This window comes from Diplotaxodon limnothrissa, linkage group LG7 (genome assembly GCF_057381915.1).
Source record: "Diplotaxodon limnothrissa isolate DT_005_m linkage group LG7, D_limnothrissa_male_GT1.1, whole genome shotgun sequence".
Lineage (NCBI taxonomy): Eukaryota > Metazoa > Chordata > Actinopteri > Cichliformes > Cichlidae > Diplotaxodon > Diplotaxodon limnothrissa.
In genome coordinates this window covers 11,181,325-11,209,317 of record NC_140602.1, presented here as the reverse complement: position 1 = coordinate 11,209,317, position 27,993 = coordinate 11,181,325, and the positions used below count along the sequence as shown (strand labels likewise).

General features: G+C 41.4%; 1 protein-coding gene across 1 annotated transcript; it reads left to right on the top strand.

The window, feature by feature from the left end:
- Positions 1 to 17: 17 nt before the first annotated feature.
- otogl (otogelin-like) lies at positions 18 to 27,797 on the top strand. The gene is made up of 58 exons (XM_085357383.1): positions 18 to 90; positions 397 to 439; positions 776 to 821; positions 1,085 to 1,163; positions 1,267 to 1,359; positions 2,464 to 2,618; positions 3,149 to 3,270; positions 3,477 to 3,682; positions 4,223 to 4,347; positions 4,513 to 4,619; positions 4,729 to 4,835; positions 4,954 to 5,079; positions 5,153 to 5,261; positions 5,341 to 5,387; positions 5,475 to 5,620; positions 5,718 to 5,844; positions 6,013 to 6,190; positions 6,266 to 6,390; positions 6,639 to 6,848; positions 7,031 to 7,199; positions 7,357 to 7,431; positions 7,669 to 7,712; positions 7,995 to 8,160; positions 8,871 to 8,978; positions 9,157 to 9,295; positions 10,091 to 10,225; positions 10,321 to 10,467; positions 10,547 to 10,666; positions 10,872 to 10,988; positions 13,728 to 13,884; positions 14,081 to 14,107; positions 14,206 to 14,385; positions 14,479 to 14,757; positions 15,535 to 15,652; positions 15,741 to 15,820; positions 16,522 to 17,384; positions 18,668 to 18,845; positions 18,934 to 19,076; positions 19,155 to 19,178; positions 19,283 to 19,375; positions 19,464 to 19,653; positions 19,945 to 20,162; positions 21,374 to 21,515; positions 21,603 to 21,788; positions 21,881 to 22,093; positions 23,272 to 23,376; positions 23,471 to 23,578; positions 23,678 to 23,779; positions 23,872 to 23,976; positions 24,166 to 24,206; positions 24,317 to 24,380; positions 24,553 to 24,731; positions 25,334 to 25,438; positions 25,515 to 25,634; positions 25,768 to 25,813; positions 26,614 to 26,685; positions 27,397 to 27,476; positions 27,597 to 27,797. Exons 1-58 carry the CDS (start codon positions 18 to 20, stop codon positions 27,795 to 27,797), a joined length of 7,863 nt encoding a protein of 2,620 aa, XP_085213509.1.
- The last annotated feature ends 196 nt before the right edge of the window (positions 27,798 to 27,993 follow it).

Genomic DNA, 27,993 nt, shown 5'->3' with positions numbered 1-27,993 from the left:
TCCTTTCGGACTCTGAGATGAACTTAAAGTGGACAGTGAAACGATTTCTTCTTATGTCGTTTTCAGTCTCCCACTTGCTGTTACTTGAGGGTAAGTCAGACACATCCAGACTTCTGTAGATGTTAATGTTATTGATATTATATGATGTATTACAAGTATGAGACAATATTTACATAAATAAGCCACAAAATCCTTGAGGTCTTACAAGTTATTTTCGACTCATCTCTCCTTTCTTTTATCAGTATTAGCACTGACAGGTGGTAATACAATTTTACAACTGTCTGCTTAACACGATGTACACTTTGAGATGTATTTTGATTTTACACCTATAAGATACCTTTGACTGAGATGAGTAAGGCAGAAACCTTAATGCTGATTTTATAACTTTGCATTTAGGAGTTCAGAGTCGACTTTCAGTGGCAGAAGGAAGACCACAGAGGTAAATAAAAGAAAGAATACTAAACATGTTGCTGTCTACTAATAATATTAATACAGTATTAATACATTAGATGATACAAATGAAAAGTCATTTTTTTCATATGTCATTCTTACACATTGCTCTAGGGTGAACATGATAAATGCATTTACACTTCCTGTATGGTGTATATGACAGAGATAGTGTATGAGAGTGTGTGTCTGTGTGTGCCTGCACATGTGCGTGTGAGAGTTCAGTACAGAGAGGTTTCAAGTCTAAATTCAAGTGGTGTAAAGTGCACTTAAGTCTCCCCTCTGACTGTTTCTTCCCACTAATGTGCATGTTTGTGTGTGTGTGCAGAAGAGCTAATGCACTCCGGAGGAAACGGGATCTCCTCGGGGAGGAGGTTTGTACACTACACCTAAGAGAACCAGAGGAGGTCAGGGCATCCACCTGCGCACAACACCCTAAGCGGCACAAAGCTGTCTTTGTAGAGAATGAGACACACTCACTAACTTGTACACTTTCTCCCACTCAACTTGACGCAACTGTTATCTTACAGGAGCAGTTAGAGCAGTGGTACAGAAACATCAGTGTCAGCGATATTGTTAAAGCTTAAGAGTTATTTAAGGAACTACTCTTAGCATCTGTTGTTTACTCTTTTCCAAGACGTACAGACCATTGCTGTCAGAGGGTACTCTGTCACGGAGTATTTTGCACAACTACACAGCCAGAGATTCCTCTTCAGGTAAATACTCCGCCTGTGAAGTGATTCCAAATGCATTCACGGAAACTTAACACTCTTTACCTGGGCAGGCTGGAATGATTACCCTTGATTTTGTCTTTCCCAGAATACTGCGGCTGCCTCAATGGCGGCTGGTGTCAGGAAGGTGGGGTGTGTGACTGTGCCCAGTTCCAGGCATTGGGAGACCGCTGCCAGATCAGTGAGTAATCCACCCATCTACATGTCTTCCTTCAGATTTGTCTTATAACCACACATTTTTGGTATGCAATAAACCAGCTGGCTAGCATCTTTGGTAACAATACCCTTTTTTAATAACATAACATAGTCAGTCTTCAAGAATTTGTGAATGTGCTCCACAATCATTCAACAAATGTTAATTAGCTGTACACACTCCAGCATTAATTATCAGATTTTCCCAGATCTCTTTCTCTCTGTCTCTCCTTTGTTGATACAAATCCACCAACCTCCATCTCTACTAAAACCACCCACCCATACACACACACGCACACAAAGACTTTACTCCCTAGAGGAGCTGATATAAAGTCACTTGAACTTAGGTAATAGGGTAAGGGCTGAGTGATGGAGTTTCTGGTTTCTATATTGTGAACAGGCTCCTTATACAGCATATCAGGAGATCTGAGGTCACAGTGATTGTAAAGACATTTTTCATTTCAATAAAAACTAATTTAGTGTTGACAAATGGTTGAAGGCAATGCAGTTCTTTAGAGACCACCTGTGACTCAGCTGAGACTTGAGGAGAAACCCTGAAATGGCACTGACAAGATAAAAAATATGAATTTTAAAAATAAAACACCACTACAGAAAGAAAATATGAAAGAATGTCATGAGTGCAGGTTTGTCATGAAGGTAATAAAAGCTTCACCCAAGAGAAATATCAAGCTCTCCCACCGTAACAGATTATAATAATTGAGGCAACTGAGCTATTCTTCAAAAAGTACTGAATAAAATTTGAAAATTATATTTTTTAAGCATTAATGTCTGAAATTGAAGATATGTAAAATGAGTCATTCATGTCAGAGTATTAAAATCAGAAGATGTGTTTGCTGTCAGCGCAACCCACCTCCTCAGATTTTTGGGAATGGCCCTCGGCAGCATCTTGGCATATCCTGCTATGGGGATTTCCTCTAACAAAGAGCTTTTAGAAAATTCAGGAGTTCATTTTCCTCTGATAAGTGCAATGAAATAGAACATGATGAAAGGCATAACGATGATAGGTCAGTTCATTTGTGTCACTATCATTACAAGAATCTTGTCTGACTGAAGTGCCCATTTTTCCTCTCAGTACCTAACCAGGGCCAGGATAGAGATGGGATCTGCAGGTCATGGGGTCAGCACCACTATGAAACATTTGATGGAATATATTTCTACTTCCCTGGAACCTGCTCTTACATTTTGGCCCAGGATTGTCACTCAACTACACCGCAGTACACAGTGTGGGTAAGGCTAGTAATCAGTCTTTACTCTATGTCTATATATTAGCTTCTTGCTACATTGCCATGTTTGCTGTTAAAACAAAGCAATACGGAAGTTTCTTAAATAAGCTAAACTGCAGTGGCATCTGACTGCTTGTACTGAATAAAATAACAGGAAATAGGAGATCTGTAAAGGCTATAAAACAGTCATGTGGCAAGGTCTTAAAGTGTCTGTGTTTAGCATACATTATTAACAACTATCTGCTGTCAGCACAACACCGATGTGGCATATTTCTTTGTGCCATTGTTTTCTAAAAACTCAACAAAAAAATTGCCTTACTAAGGACAAAAAAATGTTTTTAATTATGATTAACCTTTTCAAAAAAGGTGCCAAAGTCATTCTAATTATGTCTTTATCCTTGCAGCCATATATTATTAGATAATGATAGTCTGCAAAATTTGAGTTGTAGCTTTAATGAGCCCTTGTTCATAAATCGGTATGCTTTTCCCTCTGTGGCTCTTATTCCACTTCTATCATTTTCTGGTGTTTGTCAGGTTCACAACAGCAGAGTGTGTGAGGGGAGTGTGTATTTATGTCCGAGAGCTCTCAGTCTGTTCTTCCCAAACGAGGAGGAGATCCACATCTCGGGATATCGGGTCCACCAGGGAGGTCGCAGGTGCATATGAGTGTGTGCATGTATGTGTGTGTTTGTTAACTGCAGAGGTGTCAAAATAAAAACTAAAAAGGAAGAAAGAAAGAAAGCATTTGCTCGCCATCCCATCTAAACCTACTGTAAAATCGATAGAAGACTATAAGTAAGATTTTCAAAGACCTGACGTCATCCAATGATCTCATGATGTTTCTGTCTCTGTATAATGTCAGGTTAAGTTTACCACAGACCGTGGGCGGTGTCTTTATTGAACGACTGGCTGATTACCTGCTCGTGAAGAGCGTGTTTGGCTTCTCTTTGGCCTGGGATGGAGGCTCGGGCGTCTACCTGAAGATGAGCGAGGAGCACCAAGGCGCCCCTTGTGGCCTGTGTGGAAACTTCAACAATGTTGCTGGTGATGACCTCACCACTGCTCGCGGTAAGACCGGCCTGACTGGCGACTCATCCTCTTATCCCTTCTCTCAGCACCCACTCATCATAATTATTGTTATTATACACTCAACACTGATTCTGGCCAATTATAGTAGCAGTGGGACCTGGGGAGTCTAGAGTGGAAGGACAGGGGAGAACTGGTAGTTTTGATTTGAATAGCTGGAAGAAGCATGGACTTTCCTCATATGACCTAGTAACATGAACTACGGTGCCCCGCTTGTTTGGGAGGAGAGATGACCAGTAATGTGGAGATGAGCCCAAGGAAAGACAACAGACAAAAAGGAACCAACTACAGCGCATTTCTACACGCACATATTTCCTCTTAGTGCCTCTTATAATCAGCCCTCTTTTTTATGTCTCATGTTATTGTGTTTAATGAATTAAAGAAATAATTTAATGTATGTTTGAATGGAAAATCTACTCCATTTTTACTCTGTGTATGTGTTTTTATACATTTTTATCTTTTGTCTGTACCTACGTCATGCTGGGTATACCACATACAGCTGCACATATGTGTTTACTTTAGGTATTCGGACTGATGAACCTGCACTGTTTGCTAACAGCTGGGCAGTGGACCTTGCTCATGAACGAGCCTGTCCCTCAGTGGATCTTGACTTTAGTGGGCCCTGCCAGTCTGAGTCAGACATGGATGTAAGAACCACAGAAGCAATATTTCCACTTAATAACATGTGCAAAGACAAATCAGGCCCACCAAAGTGCACCATAATAAAACCTTTTTTAGCAGTGTTAATTTTTGTTTACTTCTGGTGGTATATTATGTTGCATATATTCATACCATACTTTATTTGTATGCAGGATGCTATAGAGAAATGCAGTGCGCTTCTCTTTTTCCCCTTTTTGTCCTGTCATGAAAACATCGATCCCAATCCCTTTGTTGCCAGTTGTGTCTCTGACCTTTGTGTGTAAGTAAAAGCAAGCACACTGTCGAGTAGATACATTCAACCTTTTGCTTGAGTTGAAACTTTTTGCATAGAAAGCAGTTCCCCGAAAACATTTGATGCATGTTTTCAGCTCTGATGATGAGGAAACTTTTTGTCGAGCCTTGGTGGAGTACACCCGAGCATGCTCCCATGTTGGATATCCCGTAAGAGAGTGGAGAGACAGCTTCCCTTCTTGCAGTAAGTAATGGCTGCTGCTCTACGATTTCAGCGGAAACATGAAAACTTGTATAATGTATTTAGTGCACACTTGTGTTCTACTTTTATTGTTAAGCCAGTTGTTTGTGTTTATGCTCAGATGACGGCTGTGAGGAGAGTTTTGTGTATAGAGACTGTATCAGCTGCTGTCCACCTACCTGTACATTTGAGAAAGAATGCCTGGGAACCAACCTGCATTGTCTGGATGGCTGCTACTGTCCTGATGGTATTCAAAGAACCCCCCCAAATTTTTTTAATGTCTCTGAAATTGTTGACTGATCTCAGATCCTTGCATGCAGGTCTCATCCTGCAGAATGGAACATGCATTGCTGCCTCTCAGTGTCCATGTGTTTATCATGGAACGTCATATGTACAAGGACAGGTGCTACAACAGGGATGCAGTGTCTGGTGAGTGTGGAAAACTGTTACTGTGTGAGAATATAGCACAGCCAACGTGTTGCTAACTGTTTCTGTTTTGTTTTTTCAGTGTGTGCATGGGTGGTGTGTGGAACTGCACTGAGAATAACTGCACAGGTGAGAATCCCATCGAAGACAGCCAAAGAAGAAATAATGCATCCAGATTTAAAAAACAAAAACACTCTTCTCTTTGTCTCTTCTTAGTTGAATGTTCAGTGGTTGGGGACGTGTTTGTGACGACGTTTGACGGAAGGATGTTTCTCCAGCCAGGGGCGTGTCAGTATGTCCTGGCAAAGAGCCGCAGCAGCAGCAGATTCACCATCACACTACAATATACTACTTGTGCAGAGGTAGCACACACAACTACTTTTGCACACACCTAACAAGCCTGCAGTGTTCCTTTAATCCAGATATAACTGCCCCTTCCGTATAAATGTGTGTCAACAGCAGCAGGTGTGTATTCAGTCAGTGACAGTAGTGCTGGATGAAGATGTAAGTCGCCAAATCACTTTGACAAGAGAGGGGGAGGTGATAATTGGTGTAAACCCAGCGCCTGCCCTGCCATATGTCGATGGTAGGAATCACACGATACACACACACACACACACACACACACACACACACACACACACACACACACACACACACACAATATCAAATGGTACATGTAAATACATTGCTAGAAATAGTTAAAAAAAAACAACCAATTGATTCGATTTTAAAACTTCTTCCTGACATACAGATGCAGTCGAGGTGCGGAAGCTGACCTCTGTGTTCACACAGCTGAAGACTGGGATTGGTTTCAGGCTGCATTATGACGGTCGAGGCGGAAGGGTCTATGTGCAGCTTGACAGCCAGTGGCGCGGACAGACGCTGGGACTCTGTGGAACCTACAATGGAAATCTACGAGATGATTTCCTGTGAGCATGTACTTCCCACTTATACGTCAGTGTTGAAAATGTGACTTTTGCTGAGAATATTTTTGTGGGGGGTAGGTCTCCAGCGGGTATGATAGAGGGCACTCCGCAGCTTCATGCCAGTGCTTGGAAGGTGTCATCTGCCTGTGTTGCTCCAGTTAATCTACCTATTACAGACCCATGTGAGATGAATCAGCACAACGGTAATAGTTTCAATTACTGTGGATTTGGTTATTATTCTTTCATTTTAGCCTTAATGAAAAAATATGAAGAAAGAAAAGGATTAAGGCAAAACTTTAGGGGTTTGAATCCCAGATTGTACTATGCATTCTAACATTACTGCTTTCTGGTTTGAATTATGAATTGCTCAAGTGTTAGCTGCAGGCAATCTATCTTGTCAAAGGAACTATGAGGATGTGTTAAGTTTCGTGTGGGCTTATGTGTCTTGTAGTATTCTACGCATCCCAGTGTGAGGTGCTTTTGGGCACTGTGTTTGCTCCGTGCCATGGCTACATCAGTCCACACATCTACCAGCAGCAGTGCCGCTATCAGGCCTGCCGCTGTGGGAGCAGCTGTTTGTGCACTGCACTGGCTCATTACGCTTACCTTTGCTCCAAACATGGAGTCAACATTAATTTCAGATCACAAGTCTCTGAGTGTGGTAAGTTTCCATAGTCTGGATTTTTTTTAGACATTAATTTGTGCCTTTGTGATTTTTCTTCTTATTGATATGAGATTTAAGTGTACACTGCCCCAAAATGTAGGCATTGTAAAGGGATTGCAGAAGACTGTAATTTACCCCAGAAAAACAAATTTGTACTATTCTCTGTGTGTGATATACAGGAGTGGTGTGTCTTGGTGGAATGATGTACCACTCGTGTGTGTCGTCTTGTGGCCGGTCCTGTCGGGCAATGTCCAGCAATGAGACATGTACCCCTGATGATTGTGCCGAGGGATGCGGCTGTCCAGACGGCAGTTTTTATGATGATGTGCGCCAGCGCTGTGTGCAGCTGTAAGCCTTAAGCACCTCATACATCATCCTTACTTACTAATGGGTATCAGTTGCCATTTGGCCAGAAAGGACATACAATGGCACACAAAGCACTTAAACACAAAAAGCATCATCATTAAAAAATGTAATCAAAATATTCTCATGACTTTCTCCTCAGGTCGCAGTGTCACTGTTATTCCATGGGTGTGGTGTCACAACCAGGAGAGGTGACCTTCAGTGCCTCTGGGCCCTGGTGAGTCACAGCTGACCGTAAGCTGCACTGAAAATTGAAAACCCACTCTTCTTGCTCTTCAAACTGCACACAGTGCAACATACTGGCACACACCATGATCCATTTGAGAAAGCAGTTTAAGCTTGAGTGATTGTCAAATGAGATGTAGAGCACTTAAACTGACCTTGTGTTTGATAACATTATTCTCTTTCCCAAACACTCGCCCCTTTTTCTCTCCCTTCCTGTCTCCACCATCAGCCTGTGCAGAAATGGGAAGATGGAGTGTGTGCCAGAGGAAAAAGGTAACCTCTCTGCACTCCCCCCTCCTCCCTTCAGTTCCTGCTTTCATCCGTTCCAGTAACAAAGTGGCATTTCAGGCTATGTCCCTCTTGCTGAAATCAAGAGCCTTATGTCTGTAGCTGTGGCTTGTTTCCCATGACTTGATGTTGCAATTGGTGTTTATGGCAACTAGGGCATCGATTTTCTTGTGTGTGTGTGTGTGTGTGTGTGTGTGTGTGTGTGTGTGTGTGTGTGTGTGTGTGTGTGTGTGTGTGCGCGCGCGCGCGCGTGCATCAACATCATAGAGCCAGATAGTATAGAAGTCGGGGAGTGTCCAGAGGGGAAAGTGTACCACAGCTGCACTGAGCAGAGGGGAGGAGTGGCCTGTGCACCAACCTGCCGCAACCTGATGTTGAACCTGACGTGCCCACCCAGTACACCATGCATACCTGGCTGTGTCTGCCCTTCTGGGTAATACAAAGACTTAGTGACTATTTTCAAAATAACATGAGAATGTATAGGTATTTGTTCGTTTGTTTTTAGTGGCCTCCTACCTGTTAGTCAGTCACTTTTTTTTTGTTAATTTTAATACTAATTGTAATCCCTGCTTTACCCGTGTTAGGATAGTTACATTGAAACACAAAAAGTGGTACCTTAACGTAGTTAAAACACCTTTCACCTACCCCAGGACCATTTGCCATTGGCATGGGTTGCACTCACCACTGTGGACTGTGTGAAAAGAAGCATCTTGCAGGCATCAGCATATATGTGTCTTAATTTCACTTACAAGATTTTTGCCGATATTCAGCAACCAGAGCACAAAGTACTCTGAAAGCTCATGTCCAGGGAAAGACTGGTTTTCAGTACTGTCACCATAATACTGGAAAAAAACCTTCAATGCAGCTTAAATTTAGGAACACTAATTCCTGTTAGAGTTTATATTTCTAATAATTGTGACTGTTTTAATTAGTGGGGAGATGACTGATTGTTTTGAGTTTGTGGTTGAACTGTTGAATCTTGTGTTTATGTATTTTCTCCACCATTTTTTCCAAAAAGAGATTTGATCTCCAGGCCTAAAAGCTAAAGTGTTAATTGCAACACAGAGACAAACACAGATATGGGGTTTGAGTGTTTAAGTGTTCGCATGCTTTGTACCACCTACTTTTGTTTTACCCATGAAGGCTGGTGCTGCACCAGGGGGAATGTTATTATCCAGAAAATTGCCCTTGTTCCTGGCTTGGACTTGAGTACCTGCCTGGAGAAACTGTGGAAACACCATGCTACAAATGGTAAACACCTTTCCTGCCTCTGTATTATTTACAAAGTAATAATGAGGTTCCTTATAAGGTTGTCAATCATCTCCAAACAACTGATTCTCAAAGCAGTTACAAAAGAAAGTTTGTCTTTTGTCCCACCTCTGCTTTGTTTTTGCTCTTCTCTTATGCACCCACCTGTCCATCCCTTTAGCGTGTGTCACCGTGGCTATTTTAACTGCAGCTACTCCCCGTGTCCAGCTGTGTGTACTGTTTACAGCGACAGGCACTACCACACCTTTGATGGCCTCGAGTATGACTACCACTCTGACTGTCAGGTCTACTTGCTCAAAGTGAGTAGGCTGGCTGTGTGGATTTATATAACAACTTTCTAGTTAGCACAAAAAAAAACTAATAAAGGTGTAAAATTATATAATTTGCTTCCAGTGACAAATTTATGGATTCATTTTTGGCACTGGAATGTCAGTGGGGATTGTCTGATAGAGACTGTGCTAACCTGTGCCAGAGAAGTTTGTGTGATTGATTGCGTTTAAGGGCAAAGGAGGAGCATCCTTAACAATTCCTAGCCAACACTGATATGGATCTGGGAAAGAAGATCCAAGCTGGTTTCTAATCTTGGAGTTTGGGTTTTAATTAGAGCCGATTAAGGCATGTATGTGTGTGTTTGTGTCGGTGGGTTGGGACCACTGTAATGCTTAGCAGACGCTGCGCAAAGCTGTAGTGACACAAAGAGACCAGTGTTCACTTCAAACCCCAGGGCTCCTGCGCTCCCAGGGATATAGAATTAGAATTAGCAGAACAGACATTCAGAGCTCGCAGGCCGCCTGCCACCATGCAGACCTGAAAAGAATGGGGAAGTTGGTCAAAACTGTACTTTAATAGTCTACAGTTGTTTCCTCTTTTTGTCACTTCTCATGTGTCCAGGATGATGATGTTTCCTGAACAGGTAGAATGAGATTCCATCTCTGAGTCTAGCACGTGGTGTTTAGATATTTGCTTTCTGACTGCTGTGGCTTTAGTGAGGAAAATTTTGAACAGACAAAAAACACAAAAGTATTTTGTTGTGTTTGCTAAAAAAAACACAACTTTCCTTACAGTAGTAATATTTTGCCTTCTCCTCTCATCAGAGTGCAGGAGAGACCGAGGTATCCATTGTTGCCCAAAACAAAGACTGCTATGAGAGCGGCATTGTGTGCATGAAAATCCTGGTCATTCACGTGGGACTTACCAAGATCTACTTCACTGACAATTCTGGCAACCTTGTATGGATAATACAAACACAGTAACAAGCTGAAATATTTCAGTAAAATCCAGTGAATCCTGCTGATGTCACGCTACCTGGTTTATTTTGTGTTAGAGCCCTTCCACTGTTGTTGGTCGAGGGTCAGAGTTTGAGCTCTGGAAAGCCGGCTACTACACTGTCATCCACTTCTCAAATCAGGACCTGACCATCCTTTGGGACCGCAAGACGACTGTGCACATCAGAGCTGGACCTCAGTGGAAGGCGTGTACTAGTAGCACATCTGAAATTCGAAGTGTTGTTATAAGAAAAATATGACAAGTTGTCTGCTTTTTCGCTCCAGGGTCTTCTCAGTGGGTTATGTGGAAATTTTGACAGTGTGACAGCGAATGATATGACCACCTCCAGCCACATGGAAGTCAGTAATGCACAGACATTCGGCGATAGCTGGGCCCTGGGACAGGTATGAGTCAGCTCATTTCCTCTACTCCCCTTCATTGATTCTTCTTTTGCCCTCTTTTCTCTTTCTGTCTTTGTCCATCACCCTCAAACTCACTACCTCTCTACCTCCCTGCTCCCTGTGCCCGTCTCCCTCGAGTACACCGTGATATTTAAGAGTAATCAGACACTTGATCGCTTTCTGTGTGTGTGTGTTTTCTGTATTTTAGTGTGAAAGCGACTATGTACTTGAGCGACCATGTGAAGGGGACTTAGGGAGACAGCCGTACGCCAAAAGAGAGTGCGCTCTCCTCTACAGCGATGTCTTTGCACCTTGTCACAATGTTGTAAGTGCCATTCAAGTTACACATATAAACACACACAAACACAGAAACCTGTGTACAGAGAGACTGCAGCTATGAAAAGGTTATATCATTTGAAAAAGGGAGCTATAGGGATTAATAAGGGGTTATAGGAACAACTCTTAACTAATCCTGGTAAACACACTCTTTAAAGAGATTCACAAGCTTGCCACTCAAATTCAAATAGGGCACACCTAGTGTTTATTATAGTGTTATATTTCAATTTATGACCAGTAGATGGAGCCATGTTTTTATGTACAGTTTTTTAGCCATCACTATCAACCAGTGGAGAGTCCATTTCACTTCATTGCTTAAACTACATTTCAGAAAATACATACATTTAGAATTAACTAAGAGGTTCAGTAGAGATTATCATAATAAAGCAAAAGTCAATCTTTGAACATGTCTGTATTCAAACAAATTTCTCTCTGTCTTATATTCTTTGCAATAAATTCATTTTTCTTATTAAACTTAATGTGCCCTCTTTGATCTGATCTGATTCACGTTCTTGTCATGTTCTGTTTGCCATAGTTGTCCAGTGAAGACAAATACGTTCCCTTGAAGCAACCTTTAGAGGAACATCATTTAGTAGTATATTCCTTTGAGATATTTCTGAATTCCTGCTACTTTTTTTTAGCACTTATTTAAAGTATGTTTGTATTCTTTTGCACTAAAACAGATTTATTTGAGGAAACAACAGTTTAATGTATTAATTCATCAAAAGCAAAAAATATAGATTACAACGAATTCTCAACAGAAAAAGAATCATGCTTGCAGACAGAAGACTATAAAAATGTAAATCAATACATTTTTAAATATGGTACAGACACAGCAGACCTGATAATAAGCAGGAGGCAATCCCACAGAGCAGGATTTAAAATGTCAGAAGCACAGTTCCTCTTTGTTCTCAGTTTCGATGGTGGGATAATTAAGTGCAGTCAGTCAAAAGATATGAGTGGTCGTAGTGGAGAATACAGGGTGATGAGTTCAGATATACAAGACTCTGCTATGCCATGGCATGCTTTTAATGTTAAAAGCAGAACTGAACTAAATTATGAAGCATATATTCATATAAAGCATGTCAGTCTGTGCAATTCAGCAAGAATAGGGTAATGTGTTCTTCTCATTTAGTATCATATATGTGCCTCACTGCCTCATTCTGAACCAAATGATTTTCAGTAAATGCTTTAAGATACAAATCTAGATTTGCAGTAATTAAGGCAAGGATAAATAAAAACATTAATATCCCAAGGCAGTACTGAGCTAACTTTGGAAATATTTCTGTACAGCTAGATCCAGGCCCAGTGAGTTTTAACTCATGTTAGTGTTGAGCTAGCATTCAGTCTTTAATAGTAAGGCTGTCACAGCTGGTCTGTTGATGTAGTGTGCAGTACCCAAATGTAGACACATGAAACCACTAATTATATGAAAATGAGCATTTTATTGGCTGATGCAAGTAGAAACCAAACAATAACAATCCCAAAGAGTAAAGACATCTAATCAACAGGGGTTAGAGGGACACAGGTGAACACAATTAACAATGGATGAAAACAATCAAGGAATCAAGGAAAGGCGGATAAAACACAGAGGAAATAAAAACGTTCAATGTAAAACAGGAAATCAGATGCTCTTACCAACACTAAACAATATAGGAGATAATAGGAGACAAGGAGACAAAAGGGACCAAAGCATAAACGTGGTATAAGACAGGAATGCATAACACAAACACTGTCGAGACCACTTCTACAAACAATTCTAAAAATAGACAACAACTAAAATACAAACAAAAACAAAAAAAACCCTCATCACTGGGACAGATACGAAGTAAATATACTGCTCTTTAAAATTCCGAAAAAAGGAACACTTTTATGCCTAACACCCTAACCTTGTCTAGTTGGCCATGTGCTCACGGCCTGGCACTGTGGAGCCTGATTTGCCATAGAATACCAGAATTAGGAGAGACACACATACCTCTACAGGCTAAGCAATGGCATCCTGACTGCCATAAGATATCAAGGTGAAATCCTTGATATCGTCCGACGTTACGCTGGTGCAGTGGGTCCTGGGTTCCTCCGGTGCAAAAGCATGCCCGGCATCATGTGATTAGAGAATGCAGGCAGTTCCTGGAGGTTTGATACCAATCAGTGGTATCAATACCTTATCAGTTCCAGAATATAACAATAACCATTCACAACTTTGAAATCTGTCTCTGTCTACGCTGATAATGTGACAGATGTTTACAAATTATAGGACAAAATATGATTCACATGTCCTGTTAAACATGTACCTGTTTGTTATTAGCCTCTGACAAGCACTGGGGTAAAAGTGACAAATTTATTGTTGTTAGTGTTGTTGAAAATAAAATTTTACAAGAAGAGAAATAATAATATGCATCAGGGGCACAGAAAGGGCTTATTAAATGTGTTTCATAATAACATTCTAGTAAAATGCTAACATCTGAATATTAATTGTAACCTTGTTGCTCCAACCTGGTTGCAGCACACGTCTCTACTTGTTATATTTTCTAAAATTATAGTAATACAGAAAAGTATTATTTGCTCCTGTTTATGTACATCATAGTAGCCAGTGTCAAAGACAGAGTTAACCTTCCCTTTGGCCACACCAACTCATTGCTGATGCATAGTTTGTCATAGAGTTCATCTGATACCTTCTGCACCAGAGGTGATTGTTTGTGTGGATATCTTCCTGTGTGTACCCTTTCAGGTTGATGTGGCCTGGTTCTACAGGAACTGCCTAACAGACACTTGCAATTGTAACCGTGGGGGAGACTGTGAGTGTCTCTGCACGTCCATCGCTGCATACGCATACAAATGCTGTCAGCAGGGGGTCACAATTCACTGGAGATCACCTTCTGTCTGTCGTGAGTACATACATACACAGACAGACAAATACAATACAGGCTTCTGCTGTGTGGGTCAGGGACGTGACCTTTGCTTACCTCTTTGACCCATTTTCTGTAGTCACTCTTTGCATCAGTCAATATTTTGCCATTTTTCACAAGATTAAATAATTCTTCTGTTATATCTTACATTTTACTCTTCTGGACTGTCTTTCAGCCTATGATTGCGAGTACTACAATCAAGGTATGTTTAACTGAGAATCTTCTACCAGATTTGTAAACCTTACTCTTATTCCCTGCCATCTTATCATTCATTTCCTCTTTCGCTCTCTCACATCACAGAGCTAGGCGATGGCCCATTTTCCTTGGTGAGTGCAGTCTATAAAGACACCATGTTTGGAGTGAATCGTACCAGCAGCTCTGTTTTTCCCCTGGTAAGAGAAAGACCAGGGCAGTTGCCTGCCCCAGGTCTACTGTTCAACTTCATGATCACAGCAGGATTGCAGAAGGACAGAACATCACGTGAGCATCTGCATTATTATTATTATTATTATACATTGATATGTGTTTATTTTCTGCATAAATTACTTTGATTATGATTACGACTATTTGTAGGTGTTCCCATGGTGTCGCTGGAGTCTGCAGAGAGACCCAACTACTTCCTTGTTGTGTCAGGGCGCAGCCGTCTGCAGTTGGAGCAGTGGAGTCGAGGGGTGGAGTTCAGTCGTAGAGCAACCTTTATCCAGCACCAGGGGCTGATTCTCCCAGGTCACACTTCATTTGAGCTTGTGGCCCAGCCCGGAGTTTTTTTGACACTCACACGCACTGCTGCACGAGCCCAGAGATACGACACCTCACAGGGCTTCAAAGCCAGCAGCAGCTTCACACTGGAGGGTCAGAAACACACGCATATATACAGTGGCCCCAAAAACATATCAGAATGACCCAGTTCTTTTTTTTATAAAATGTTAGATAAACTAGTATTTAAACCATAAAATGCATTTAGGACAATTTAACGGGAAGGTTTCTATTAAAATAAATAAATAAATCACAAGGAGGGAGAAAGCATGAACACAGTGCTCTAAATGGCAAGCTGGACAGGTTCTGATTGTTAAACTTAGTGGACCATGCCCATTCCTAATGTGATGAGCTAAACTCCACCATTGGTTGCATTGCTAGAGGCATATGTTTGAACTGATGAGCAACTGACTTAATAAATTTGTTACATTTCAAAATCACCTTGAAACTTGTTGGTTGAACATCAATTAAAATGTGAAGAAAAATTCAAGCATCATTTGCTTGCACACAGGAACACTTTGAATATATATTGTTAAACATCCGTGAGAAGAGAAGCAGACACAGGAACACCAGCTGCAGATTGGTCTGCATGGCTCTGTGCAAAATCAAATCAGAAACAGGTGATAAAAAGCAGCAAGGACAACTCAGCTTAAATATTATCTTATGAATAGAAACCATTCATAAGCTAAAAATCAAGACAGCTGTACCTGAACTTGCCTGAGCCCGTAATGTGATGTAAATCCATATTTTCCGTATGAATTTAGCTCTTTTTACTTGTCCAAATAACTTTTTGGAGCCACTGTATACCTTTTATAGATGCATGCTGTACATACAAATGCTGACTAATAAGGTATGTTTCCTCTCTTCTTGCAGAGAGCACTTTTGTAATACCTTACCGTATGATGTGTGAGTGGCGCTACCAGTCCTGTGCAAGTCCTTGTGTCCCCACGTGCAGTGACCCAGATGCTACACGCTGCCAGTTTCTTCCTCCGTAAGAGGCTTGGCTAATTAAAAAGCAATAATAAAATCAGCATAATGTGTGCTCGACGCAAGTATTGAAGTAGTTTTGTATTTTACAGTGTAGAAGGTTGCTTTCCACGATGTCCAAAGAACATGGTCCTTGATGAAGTCACTAGAAGATGTGTCTACACAGAGGACTGTGAGTACAGCCATTTTTATTTTAAGTTGCTGTAAAAAAAAAAAAAGAAAAAAGATATGGTTTTCTCATATACCAAAAAATAAACTTAGTACAAAAAGCAAGGAGATTTATGTTTGGTAAGTTATTGCTTAGCTGTAACAGCACTTATAAAAAATCTTATATTTTGGAAAGCCTTTTTATTTCTCTTAATTGTAAGGAAAATACATTTGTGAATTGAGCAGCAGCATGGACCGTACTACAGCTGTCAGTTGGTGTCTACTGCAAGCATGCCATGTTTGACTGATCTGGATTGGTCCCATGCCATAAGACAACAACCAAGCTGCAGCATTACTTGGCTGTATATGGTTCTTCCACATGCTACTGAAAAAATGGTTAAATTGCCAATATGTCTTATTACTTCACACTTCAAACACCCAATAAAATAAACCACACCAAAGTTTTTGAACCGACATACTCAACACTGCTACTCAACTCAAAAATGCATTTTGTGGCACCATTTAAGTGGAAATAAACAAGCAATTCAACAGTGTAAGGTTTATTGCCAAGAAGCAGGATTATGACAAAGAAATAATCAATCAGACATAAATGTCCTTACTTTTGTGCCAAGTTTATATTTTTTCTTGGTTTGCTCTGTATATGACGATGGTTTTAATCATTTTCAATTGAAAATATTTGCCTGTTATAATAAACGTCTTCTCCAGGTGTGTCTCTTCCCCCAACTCCAACCCCGTTTGCATATGTGACGCGGTCTAACAGGACTACTACAGCACCACTGCCAATACCTACGACTACAACAACTTCTACTACCACCACCACCACTACCACCACAAGGCCGACAACAACCACCACCACTACTAGAGCCACCACTACCACCTCCACTACTATCAGGTCCACAACAACCACTGCCACTTCTACCACCACCACTCCTGCTACTACTCCCAGCACAACATTAGCCACTGAGCGTGTCACCACTCTGCTCACCCCAACTTCATCCACGTCTCCATCTGCTACTCCCACCACTATTGTTTCAACTACTCTCACTCCCACAACCCCGACAGAAAGCACCACTCTCAGGACAACTGAAACAACCCCCACTCAAACGCAAACTACTACGGTGACTACAACAGTTACCTCTGCAACGCCTTCCACTGTACCCACTGGAGCCACTACAGCCCCCTCCACTACTTCTCGTCCCTCCCATACCTCACCCTCAATTCCTACCTCCACCACCATTACCGCACCATCCACATCCCCGCCTCATCCAACATCCCCCACCTTACCACCCACTACAGTTGTTACAACTACCTCCACCTCAGCTACTTTTGAACCTGAAACCACTACCAAATCCACAACCACTCCTCAACCTCCTCCAGCAGATACGACTGTCGCCACAGAGGCCACCACTCCAACAGACACTCCAACAACTACAGCACCCCCTCCAACAACCATCGAGCCCACCACTGAGCCTGTAACTACAGAGATAGTCACAAGTCCTGCAACCATTCCTGTAACAGAGGAAACATCAACCACTCACCCTTTCCTTTTGCCCACTATTCCCTGTACAGTAAGTCTTTTGTTTTAGTTTATTATATATGCACAAATATAAACGTGCATGAAAATACCCATCCTTGTTAAACTTTAGAAATCATGGTAGCAATTTAAATGATTACTTAAATCATCATAGATTCCTTACATGATTATTTAGTATGAATAGGCTTTAAAATATAAGCAAAATGCTACGAAGAGTCCAGGTTGCTGTTGACATCTTTAATAGTTCTGTTGTAATCTTGTAGTAAAATAAGTGTCACAGTAAGCATCCACAATACTAGCTCTCTAAAACCAGTGAAATTCAGTCGTGTTTTTTTTAAATTGATGCTGGTGCTACTGTTCATACCGTTATGTGTCAAAACAAATTATACCTACTATTAAAAATTAAGAAATGCTTTCTGACTCACAATGAGCCTTTCATTTCAGAAAGGCTTGATCGGTCCTCGTACCATAAAGGCAACATTTCTGCATTACCTGTGCGCCAGTCACATATCACACCTATTCTTGTGGCCTTTCACTGACTTCCAGTGAAACTCAGAATCAGCTTTAAAATTCTATTACTAGCATATAAAGCTTTACATGGAGAAGTCCCTGCTTATATAGCAGAGCTTCTGAAACCTTATCAGAGCTGCCGGCCTCTCTGATCCTCTAACCAGAGCCTCCTAACTGTCCCTCGCTCTGATTTTAAAACTGGAGGTGATCGTGCTTTTGAGGTTGTTGGGCCCAACCGTGGAACAGTCTTCCTTAGTCGGTCAGGTCGGCTCACTCCATTATTTCTTTTAAATGACTACTGAAAACTCATTTTCATCATTATTGCTATGCAGAATATCCATTCACTTCTGCCCTTTTCAGGGTCGCAGGCCCAGTCTGTTGCTGGGCTAACACACAGGGACAGACAACCATTTGCACTCACATTCACACCTATGAGCAATTTTGATTGATCGATTAATCTAAGACATGGTAAGTGCATGTGTTTGGACTGTGGGAGGAAGCCAGAGCACCCAGGGAGAACATGCAAACTCCACACAGAAAGACCCTGGCCTGATGGTGGAATTGAACTCAGGACCTTCTTGCTGTGCAGCAACAGTGCTAACCACCGTGCCACAGTGCTGCCTGCTATGCAGAATAATGCATAGTTAATCTGCATACACATACTGTATTCTAAGCAATAATGGGTTGGGCTGAAAGAAAAAACAGATAAATCATTATGTAGAAATTAAATATGTGTGTTTGATGATGATAATGAAGTTTAAGCCAGCTCAGCTTTTAAAAACAGAACGTGTATATTTGCATCCACAGCCCCCATACTCCTATCGCATTGATGAGTGTGTTGAGCTGATCTGTTTTAATGGAGAGCTGCTGCTTCACAACTCTTCTCTTCACTGTCGCTACGACACCACCCAACCTCAGTGCAGTCTGCTGGGCATGCCTATCCTGGTTAACACAGACCCCTGCTGTCCGCAGTGGCAGTGCCCGTGTAAGTTTTTCTATATGCACTAAAATAACTTGGTATGAAATGGTATGAAAGTTTTCTTTTGCCTTGATAATCTGTTTGGCTTTCACAGGTCGCTGCACTGTAATGTCAGACCTGCGTGTGATCACATTTGATGGTAATAATGTAGCCTTGTACGACAATGGCTCCTACATCTTGGTTAACCTGCCCAGAGAGACTATTATTGGCACTGTGGAGAAATGTCCAACTAGTCAGGTATTATATAAAGTAAATGCAATTAAGTCTAATATACTAAAAAGCAGATGTTAATGGCTTACATTGACGTTTTTTCAGAGTGTGAATTCCATCAGACGAACTGTGAGTACAGCTTCAATTCTTCCGTGTTATTCCCTGCAGTTATACTTGCATCAAAGCTGTTGTATTATTATCTCATTATGACTACTCTTTAATGTTTCCTGCAGAGCCCTACAGGTGGAACATCTGGACTTTGTTTTAAGAAGCTGAACATTACTACCTCTTTCTACAGAATTATAATCAACCGACTCGATCGGAAGGTGATTATTTTTACCAGCTTTAATCCCAAGACATATTCAATTTAGCCTACATAAATAATATGCTTGCATTCTTTATATTGGTCTCTAGGTTACAGTAAATTACAGACCTGCTAGACTTCCGTTCTCACGTCAGTCCCTTTATGTGGAAGATACAGGAAGCATGTACCTTATCCACACACCTGGCGGGATCAGTATACAGTGGTATCATAGCACGGGCATTATGGTGCTACAGTATATTGCTCCTAATAATACATCTGTGCCCACTCGAGGCCTGTGTGGTGAGCAGTCATATACATGCACCCATACACACACATACCCACTGGCTTTGACTACATCAGCACCAACATCAGCCTCTTTTATCTAAGTGCCATCTTTAGGCCCTTTAAGGTTTAATGTCTAAACTGCAGCATCACTTTGACTTGAATCATTATGGGATATGACAATTTGAGATGTCGAGAGCTATTTGGTTTAATTAGGCAGACACCATGTCACTTGACATTTTTATTGCTCATTTGCTGTACACACACACACATACATACACACACAAACCTGTCTGTCCACTATGCCAGGTTGCTGCGATGGGAACCCAGAAGATGACCTGAAACTGCCCAATGGCACAGTGGTGAGAGAGTTGGGAGACATGATGATCTTCCTACAGGCATGGAGAGTCCACACCACCGATGAGACCGAACACACACGCAGGGTCGGAGACAACTGCACCACTGGCGACTGCTCCACCTGTCTCTCTATGCTTTACCAAAGCGCTTTCACACCATGCCACGGCAAGGTAACCAGCAGTGCTTTCAAAACCTTGATTGTAGTGAATGTGCTAAGTTACTTTGTCATTTGCCTTTTGCATTAAAAACGGTAGCAGGAGAGTAAATGGGGTTGCAGTGGCCCATGAAGCAGAGCAGGTCATCTACTAATTGGAAAGATGGTTGTTCGATTCCTGGTTGCTCAAGTCAGCATCCCAAAGTGTCTTTTGGCAAGATAGTGAACCTGAAGTTGCTTCTGATACGGTCACTGGAGTGTGAAAGCACTTAGACTTAGAAAAAGCTGCTTGTATGAATGGCTGAATGAGACTTCTTGTGCTTTGAATGAGGAGTAGAAAAGTGCTATGTAAGAACCAGTCCATTTGCTGATTTGCTGGTCAAAAGGAAAAGCTAAGGCAATTTTGAAAAAGCTTTGTTATTTCAAGTATTCATCATGCAAAAATACCAAATGTGAGGATATGCCAAGGTGTGTGCTGTGGCAGGCAAAAGGGAAGACACAAATGCAGGACTGGAACATGGAAACATAACTTAAAACGGCAGCTTTATTGCTGGGAAAAACACTCCATTAAATAAACTCATGAAAGCCAACCAAAACCCTGAACATGGAAACAAGGAACTGAAAAAACTAGGAAACCGGGAGCACTGAGACCGCACACAGCATTGTGAGGGTACGAGTACAACGCAACAACCAACAGAGGAAAACACAGGGCTTAAATACACCAGGGAGTAACGAGGGAATGGAAAACAGGAGGGAAGTAAAGCTGGAGCTAATGTGACATAATGAGACAACAGAAACAACGAAGAATACACTGACATAGGACATAGACTGTCAAAGTAAAACAGGAAGCACGAGCCAAAGACGCAGACTACACAGACGTGGAAACATGACAGACTCTGGAACAGAGGGAACATGAAGAACAGAGACAAAAGTAACAAGACATGGGACACAGGGAAGACATAAAGACAGATAACTAATACTAAACATACAACATACGGAGAACAGAATTAAACCTTCACCAAGAACACAGAGGAGGCACAGAAACAGAACAGAAACCCAAAACTAAGAACTATAAATACAATACAAACAGAAAACCACCATTCAAGGAGTATAAGTTAAACCAAAAACCCAAACACTGGGTCAACAGACCCAGTGCCGTGACACGATATGTGGTTTGTTGATTAAAAACCCACTCACCCTTTCATGCCCTGCTTGTGTTTTTTTCAGGTGCCTCCGGAGCAGTTCTGTGACATCATTTGGGCAGGTGACCTTCATTACAAGGACCACCAGTGTGACTTCTTGGCAGCCTACGTGGCGGTCTGCTACACACATCAAGTCTGCATCAACTGGAGACGACACAACTTCTGCCGTAAGGAGACACAGCATAAAAAATGACATACTCACTCAGATGAACTCATTCATGGTTTTTGTTTTCTCATGCATTGTAATCTTGCAGCACTCCGGTGTCCCCCTGGTAAGGAGTATCAGCCATGTGTGAGCACTTGCACCAGCCGCACTTGTCTAAACAGAGATTACTACGAGGAGACTACCTGTTCCTTCATCAGAGAAGAGTGTGTGTGCCGCAGTGGAACTATCCTGCACCGTGCTGATTCACCTTACTGTGTAACCGAGGACCGTTGTGGTGAGTTATTACTTGCCCTTGTGATGAACACTGCAATGTCTAAGATGCTGCGTAAGTTTGTTATTGTTTTTGTTTGGTTCTGCTGTATCCAGTGTGCACAGATAATGAGGGTAACCCCCGGGCCCCAGGCGAGGTGTGGAATGGCTCTGCTCGGAGCTGCTGTCTCTACAAGTGTATGGAAAATGGCTCTGTGGTGGCTGTGGAACCAGACTGCAGCGCCGTGCCTACTCCACTGTGTGAGAGAGAGGGAGAGTATGTGCTGGATGTGCTGGAAGAAGGAGCCTGCTGCCCAAAGAAGATCTGTGGTGAGTTGCAACTGTCCCCGTTTATCTTTTATCTTTGATTCATCTTTAGGTTTTACCTTTTTCTTTTTTACTAGTAACTAACTAGTACATGACCATGCTACAGTATTGTTTTGTCTGGTTGTACTGTTGGCTAGCAGATATACTTAATCACATTGAGAAAAGTAAAAAACTAGTTGTGGGAGATGTTTTATAAATGATAAAATGGGGCAATATTATCAGTTGCTACGTGGTTGCTAGGCGTATAATTAAGCTTTTTGTGGATATAAATGAGTTATTATTGTTGATAGGATAGCATGCTTTCATAATACTTTATGCACCTACAACAGTAGGTGCATAAAGTATTATGAAAGGCTAAAGCAGGTACCGGTAAATTTAGCCTAGAGGGTTGCCAGGCAACGAGATGGCATCATAGCATATCATGCATAATTCTCCTTTTGAACCTGTTATTGTTCTTAAATGGAAATTCAATGATGTGTTTAATAAGGTGTTAGAAGTGCAGAAATAAAATAAATAAATAAACAAATAAAAATGTATCATTTTTATATGACAACATCATAATATCTGATATAAAAAAAACAATCCAGAGGCCTAAAATCCACCTCTGAGCCAAATCTGGTTGCTCAACTTCATATGTTTTACGAGGACTTTGTGGACAAAGGAACAAACAAACACATAGACAGAGATTTTGCATATTATTATAGTGAGATACGACATTGATGATGTTTCACCAGATGTTTAGATAACTATCATATCTGACATCATATCTCACAGTACAATAATATTGAACGGGTTGCATTGTTGTACTTTGTCATGTTTCTCAGGTCTTTGTCTGAATTTCTTATGAACATTACTTGTCATGTTCTCATGTTGTTGTTAAGGATTGTCTTATTGCACTGGAGTCACACTGGGTTAAATATTTACACTTGGGTTTTAAGGGGTATTTATTATTTTCTTCTTTGTTTTATTTATGGGTTGTACGGAAGCCCCAAACGCAATTTCATTGTTCTCTGACAATGACAATAAATAAATGAATGAATGAGTTTAGCTTAATAAAAGTGTGTCCTCAAATAGTTCGCAAAGTATACCACCATAATTTACACCAATTTCAGAGACCAAAAATCATTTTCATCAGTATAAAGTAATACCCATTAAATGAGCAATCCTTCACTACTTGTTAGACTGCAACATGACCATCTGTGATAGTGAAGCTCCACCTTGTGATAATGGGAACAGGCTAGTGATCGGTTACAGCGCTCTTTCCTGCTGTCCAGAGTACCGCTGTGGTAAGAACAAACTTTCATCATTACATTTTATAAACTTTCTGTCAGATATAACATTTGGATTAAACAGTTTCATTCACTAAATGGTCTTCCTCAGAGTGTGACCCCATGGCGTGCCCTCCTGTGTCTACCCCAGAGTGCAGGGAAGATCAGTTTCTAGTTGAGGTCAGGGGGCAAAAGTCCTGCTGCTACTCTTACCTGTGTGGTGAGTTTAAATTGCTGTGTACAGGCCTGCCTAGTTTGAGGTCCCTTTAATTACAGCAGTAAATCTGTGAATGTTCTTGTTTGTTTTCTCTCTGAGCAGTGTGTGAGTCATGTATCGAGCCCATTCCAACTTGCTCGAACGGAGAAATTCTGGCTGTGGATCTGAACACCACCAGCAGCTGCTGTCCACAGTACCACTGTGGTAAACTACATGAGCAGGCTCATGTGTGTGTGTGTGTGTATGTTTTTGTCTGACTTTCAAGTAATATTCATATTTTGTTCCTTTTATTGCAGTCTGTGATGTCAATCTGTGCCCTGAATCATCTGTGAGCTGTGCACCTGGTCTCTCTCTTGTCCAAACTGCCATTCCCGGGCATTGCTGCCCCCAGCATCACTGTGGTACACAATCGACAACACACACATATTCATTCACATGCACACCCGCGTATGCACACTCATCCAAATAATTACTTGTCAATTCACTGCTGTGTTGATGACTGCAGTAAACTCAGAAGTTGCTAAGCCTGTCATGCCCTTTGCGTAAACCTCACACTACCTTCCTCTTCAACTTTTTTCTTTCACGTCCAGAATGCCAATGTGAGGACAGTTCTTTCCCCATCTGTCAGGTGGTAAGTCAGCAAAAAGCTGAATCAGAAGTCACTGTCTAATCGGGTTTTTCTGCAAGGAAGAGGAAAAAGTGAGCAAATTCAGTTAAGTCAGCAATCTGTTTTTCTCTCAGGGGGAGGTGCTGATGGAGGTTCCAGACAGCAACACCAACTGTGGCTGTCCTCAGCGTACATGCCGTATGTGTAACGTGACTGAAAGCACACAGACACCTGATAATAGTGTGACAACAGAGTCTCTGCAGAAATCCTTTCTGTTTAACACTACTTTATTTCCAAAATGCTCAGCAGCTTTAATAGTTACCTTTTTGCATGCGGCGTAATCTTTTCTTCTATGTTTGTGTGTGTGCAGAGAAGGCAGAGGTGTGTCTTTTCCAAGGGGTGACAGTGCTGGGCCCAGGCCAGTCTCTGGTTCAGTACTTTGAGGGAGAACTGTGCTACACTGTCCAGTGCTTGCATCATAAAGATCCAGACTCGGGTTATTATGCCATGGAAATCACCTCTGTCAACTGCTCCCAAAAATGTGGACCAGTATGTATCCAATGGAGCTTTAATCTCAGGTTTGACTGGTCACTTGATTGGTCAATATTCTCTTATCCAATCAATCGTTGATCAGGCAATTTCCTGTGTTAGTTTCATAAGGAGAAAAGCACTACATGAAAAGCCTGTAAGTATTGATTTGACAGTGGTAGTAACAGACTCTCTGTGAAAAATAGCCCCTTATTCTCTCAGCTGGGAACTCACTGAAACCAGAAGTTGATTGCTACCATAATTAACCTTTACATTTACTGAACTTTTACTAAGAGTCAGCTCCAAAGTAATTAATAGCATCTCATGTGTGGCCTAATAGAGTTAAAACAGATGGCAAAAGAAGTTATGTGAAAACTTTTCAGCAGTTTGCATATCACAGCTATATTTTATTTGAGTTAGGCTTTCCTTTCCCTCCCAATCTCCAATTTATAGTTTGGTTGAAGAGGAGATTACCAAGATTTTCATTTGACTACTGTCTCTGTATTCAGTGTATTTAAATGTGAGCAAAATCCTGAAGTTTTATCTCAACTGAGGCATTTGCGCCACATCTCATCCTGTTATATTCTTTTTTCTGTTGGTCCTCCTTTCCTTTAACTTTTCAGCATCAGGTGTATGTACCATCTACAGACCCTCAGGTGTGCTGTGGTTCCTGTAAAAATATCTCCTGTACTTTCACTAATGAAAACGGGACAACGGAGCTTTTCACTGTAAGAATGAACAGATCCACATCCAAGTGCAATTAAAGCAAATCTTTAACAGTGCTAATTCTGACTGTGTGTTCAGGCAGGGAGTTCCTGGGTGGAGAACTGCACACGTTACGACTGCATGGAAACTGCAGTGGGAGCGGTGATACTTGCCTCTGGGGTGGTTTGCCCACCTTTCAATGATACAGAATGTATTCAGGTTAGGACCGCTACTTATAATCTATATCTAAGTATGAGTTTAACGATGCCTAATTTTTTATCTAAAGTTGCTCAGTTTGATATTTTTTCTTATATATTAAACTTTTAGTATTTCTTTCCTATCTTCTTTGCAGAATGGCGGTGTTGTTCAGAGCTATGTGGATGGCTGTTGCAGGACATGTGAGTCTTTAAATTTATTCAGGGCTTCTGGTGTCGCTTTGAGCAGTCAATTAGAGGGGTGAGCGCCTTGTTGCTTGGCAGTGGATGGGCTTATTGGCTGACTGGTTGGGGGTGTGGCCTTTTGTAGACGGTGAACATAAAGCCTGTTGGCCTATGAGTACATTTCACAGTCCCTTGCTTTCCCTGGTGTCCCCAAAACCTTCTGTTGACATATTTAAGAGCTACCACAGCATAAACTGAAGAAATACTTGCTGAAAACCTCAAGTAATTAACTAACGCAATACATTCAAAGGGATATACTACACTACACTGACAACCTCCTGAAACTGTACTTTAAGGGTGAACATAACTGAACTATCTTGATGTTTGGAAAAAGTTTGAGTTAAAGTATCTTCTGAGCTATGTGGATGAAATTTGTAATAAACATACAGTGGTGAGATTTCCTCTCTCTTTGGATTCAGCGTTGCAGCCTTGCCCGCTTGCCTGCTTAAGCAGTTGTTCTTGCTGTTTGGCCAGTTGAGGTGTTCACAGTGAGCGTTTTACCGCTGAAGATGTGAGATGGTGCAGGGGTTAGCATTCGCCCTGCTGAGCTTTGTAGTACATCAAATGACTGCGTTCCTTGGCTGGCTGCCTGGAGTGACCCAAAAAAGATGCGACATCCATGTGCATGCAGGCCGCAATGATTCCATCCGCTGTGTGTTTGTGTGTGACATTAAACTGTGCTTTCTGAACAAAACATAACCTTGTGTTCTCCTGACGTTCTTTGAACCGGACGGCTGCGGTGCCAACGATGTTTCCAGGTTCTGGAGTGGGTGTTTTACCATTTACCGTTAATCCTGTAACGCCTACTGGTAGTACAAACTGTGACACAGGTACCACCATCTTGCACTATTCCGACTTCTTTGGCATCCTTGCTCTCAGTGACTCATTCCCTTGTGTTTTCAAATTCTGAATGTGTACGGTGTAAATGCGGTTTTTTATGTCTTTTTCAGTGTCTGTGTGTCTTATCGTTTCATTTCCTCTCTCCACTTTTGGTCAGATCCTTAAAACACAATATAACCTGCAAAGCATTTTAGGTTATTTGTAACAGAAAGACCTTAATAAAATAAAAATTGCACTTCTTGTGAAATAATATAAGCTTCAGTAATGCACACACAAATGTTTAGAAGAAGCACTTCTGTTTTTTTTCATGAATTTCAGGCCCACACAGAATTCTTTGAAACTTTGATTGGTTTAAAAGTAAGGTTAAATTTAGGTCAGTAGCCATTCAGTGGAACTGTGCTGGGGGACCTGTATCCCACACCCCCACCCATCACCCAGCTGTCAATCAAAGTAAGCGCCTACTGCTCAGCAACAAAGAGCCAAAGTGAATAGGCATTTCAGTGTGTATGTGAAGTCTCTGTAGTGTAATGATTAAAGTGCATTTGAAAGTGAGCATATTATCATTACTGTGTGCCAAACACCAAACATCAGTTTGGTGTATATAGGCTTCTCTAAAAATATCTGGTGTGTTAAGGATCTATGATTACTCTGAGGATCCTATATTTCTTCCTGAGTGTTAGTCTGTGTGAAAATCTCTGCAGGTAAAGAGGACGGCAAGACATGTAAGCGGGTGGCCATCCGGACTACCATTAGAAAAGATGATTGCAGGAGCAATGCACCGGTGAGAGAGAAAAGAGACATTCACTTGTGAAAATGAGGAGTCTGTGAAAGCAGAATTTTAAACACATTTAGTAGTTGTGGTTGTGTTTTGTTTAGTAAATATATGTTTTTCATTTGGCAGGTTACAGTATATTCCTGCGACGGGAAATGTCCATCAGCCACCATATTCAACTTTAACATCAACAGTCACGCCAGATTCTGTAAATGCTGCCGTGAGAGTGGACTGCAGACCCGCTCCGTCGCACTCTACTGCTCTCGCAATGCCACAGTCGTGGAGTACAACTTCCAAGAGCCTCTGGACTGTTCGTGCCAGTGGAACTAAAAACGGCTGAATGAGAGCAAGACAAGTGAAGAGAACGTCTAAATAACAGGGTGGGGTAGGGGGATATCTGAATATTGTTTTACTAATGGACAAACATGAAAACCAGCCATGTCTTTTTTTTTGTTGTCGTTGTCTTAATACACTGTACAACACTGACTTTGAGTCATAGTTGTAACTAAAAGATATGAGAATAACC

Bases quoted from the DNA above. Each gene is read 5' to 3' on its own strand.
- otogl (XM_085357383.1), top strand. From the start codon at position 18: ATGAACTTAAAGTGGACAGTGAAACGATTTCTTCTTATGTCGTTTTCA. The intron at 10,989-13,727 runs GTAAGTGCCATT...GTACCCTTTCAG, and splicing joins TTGCACCTTGTCACAATGTT to GTTGATGTGGCCTGGTTCTA. The intron at 19,077-19,154 runs GTATTATATAAA...ACGTTTTTTCAG, and splicing joins AGAAATGTCCAACTAGTCAG to AGTGTGAATTCCATCAGACG.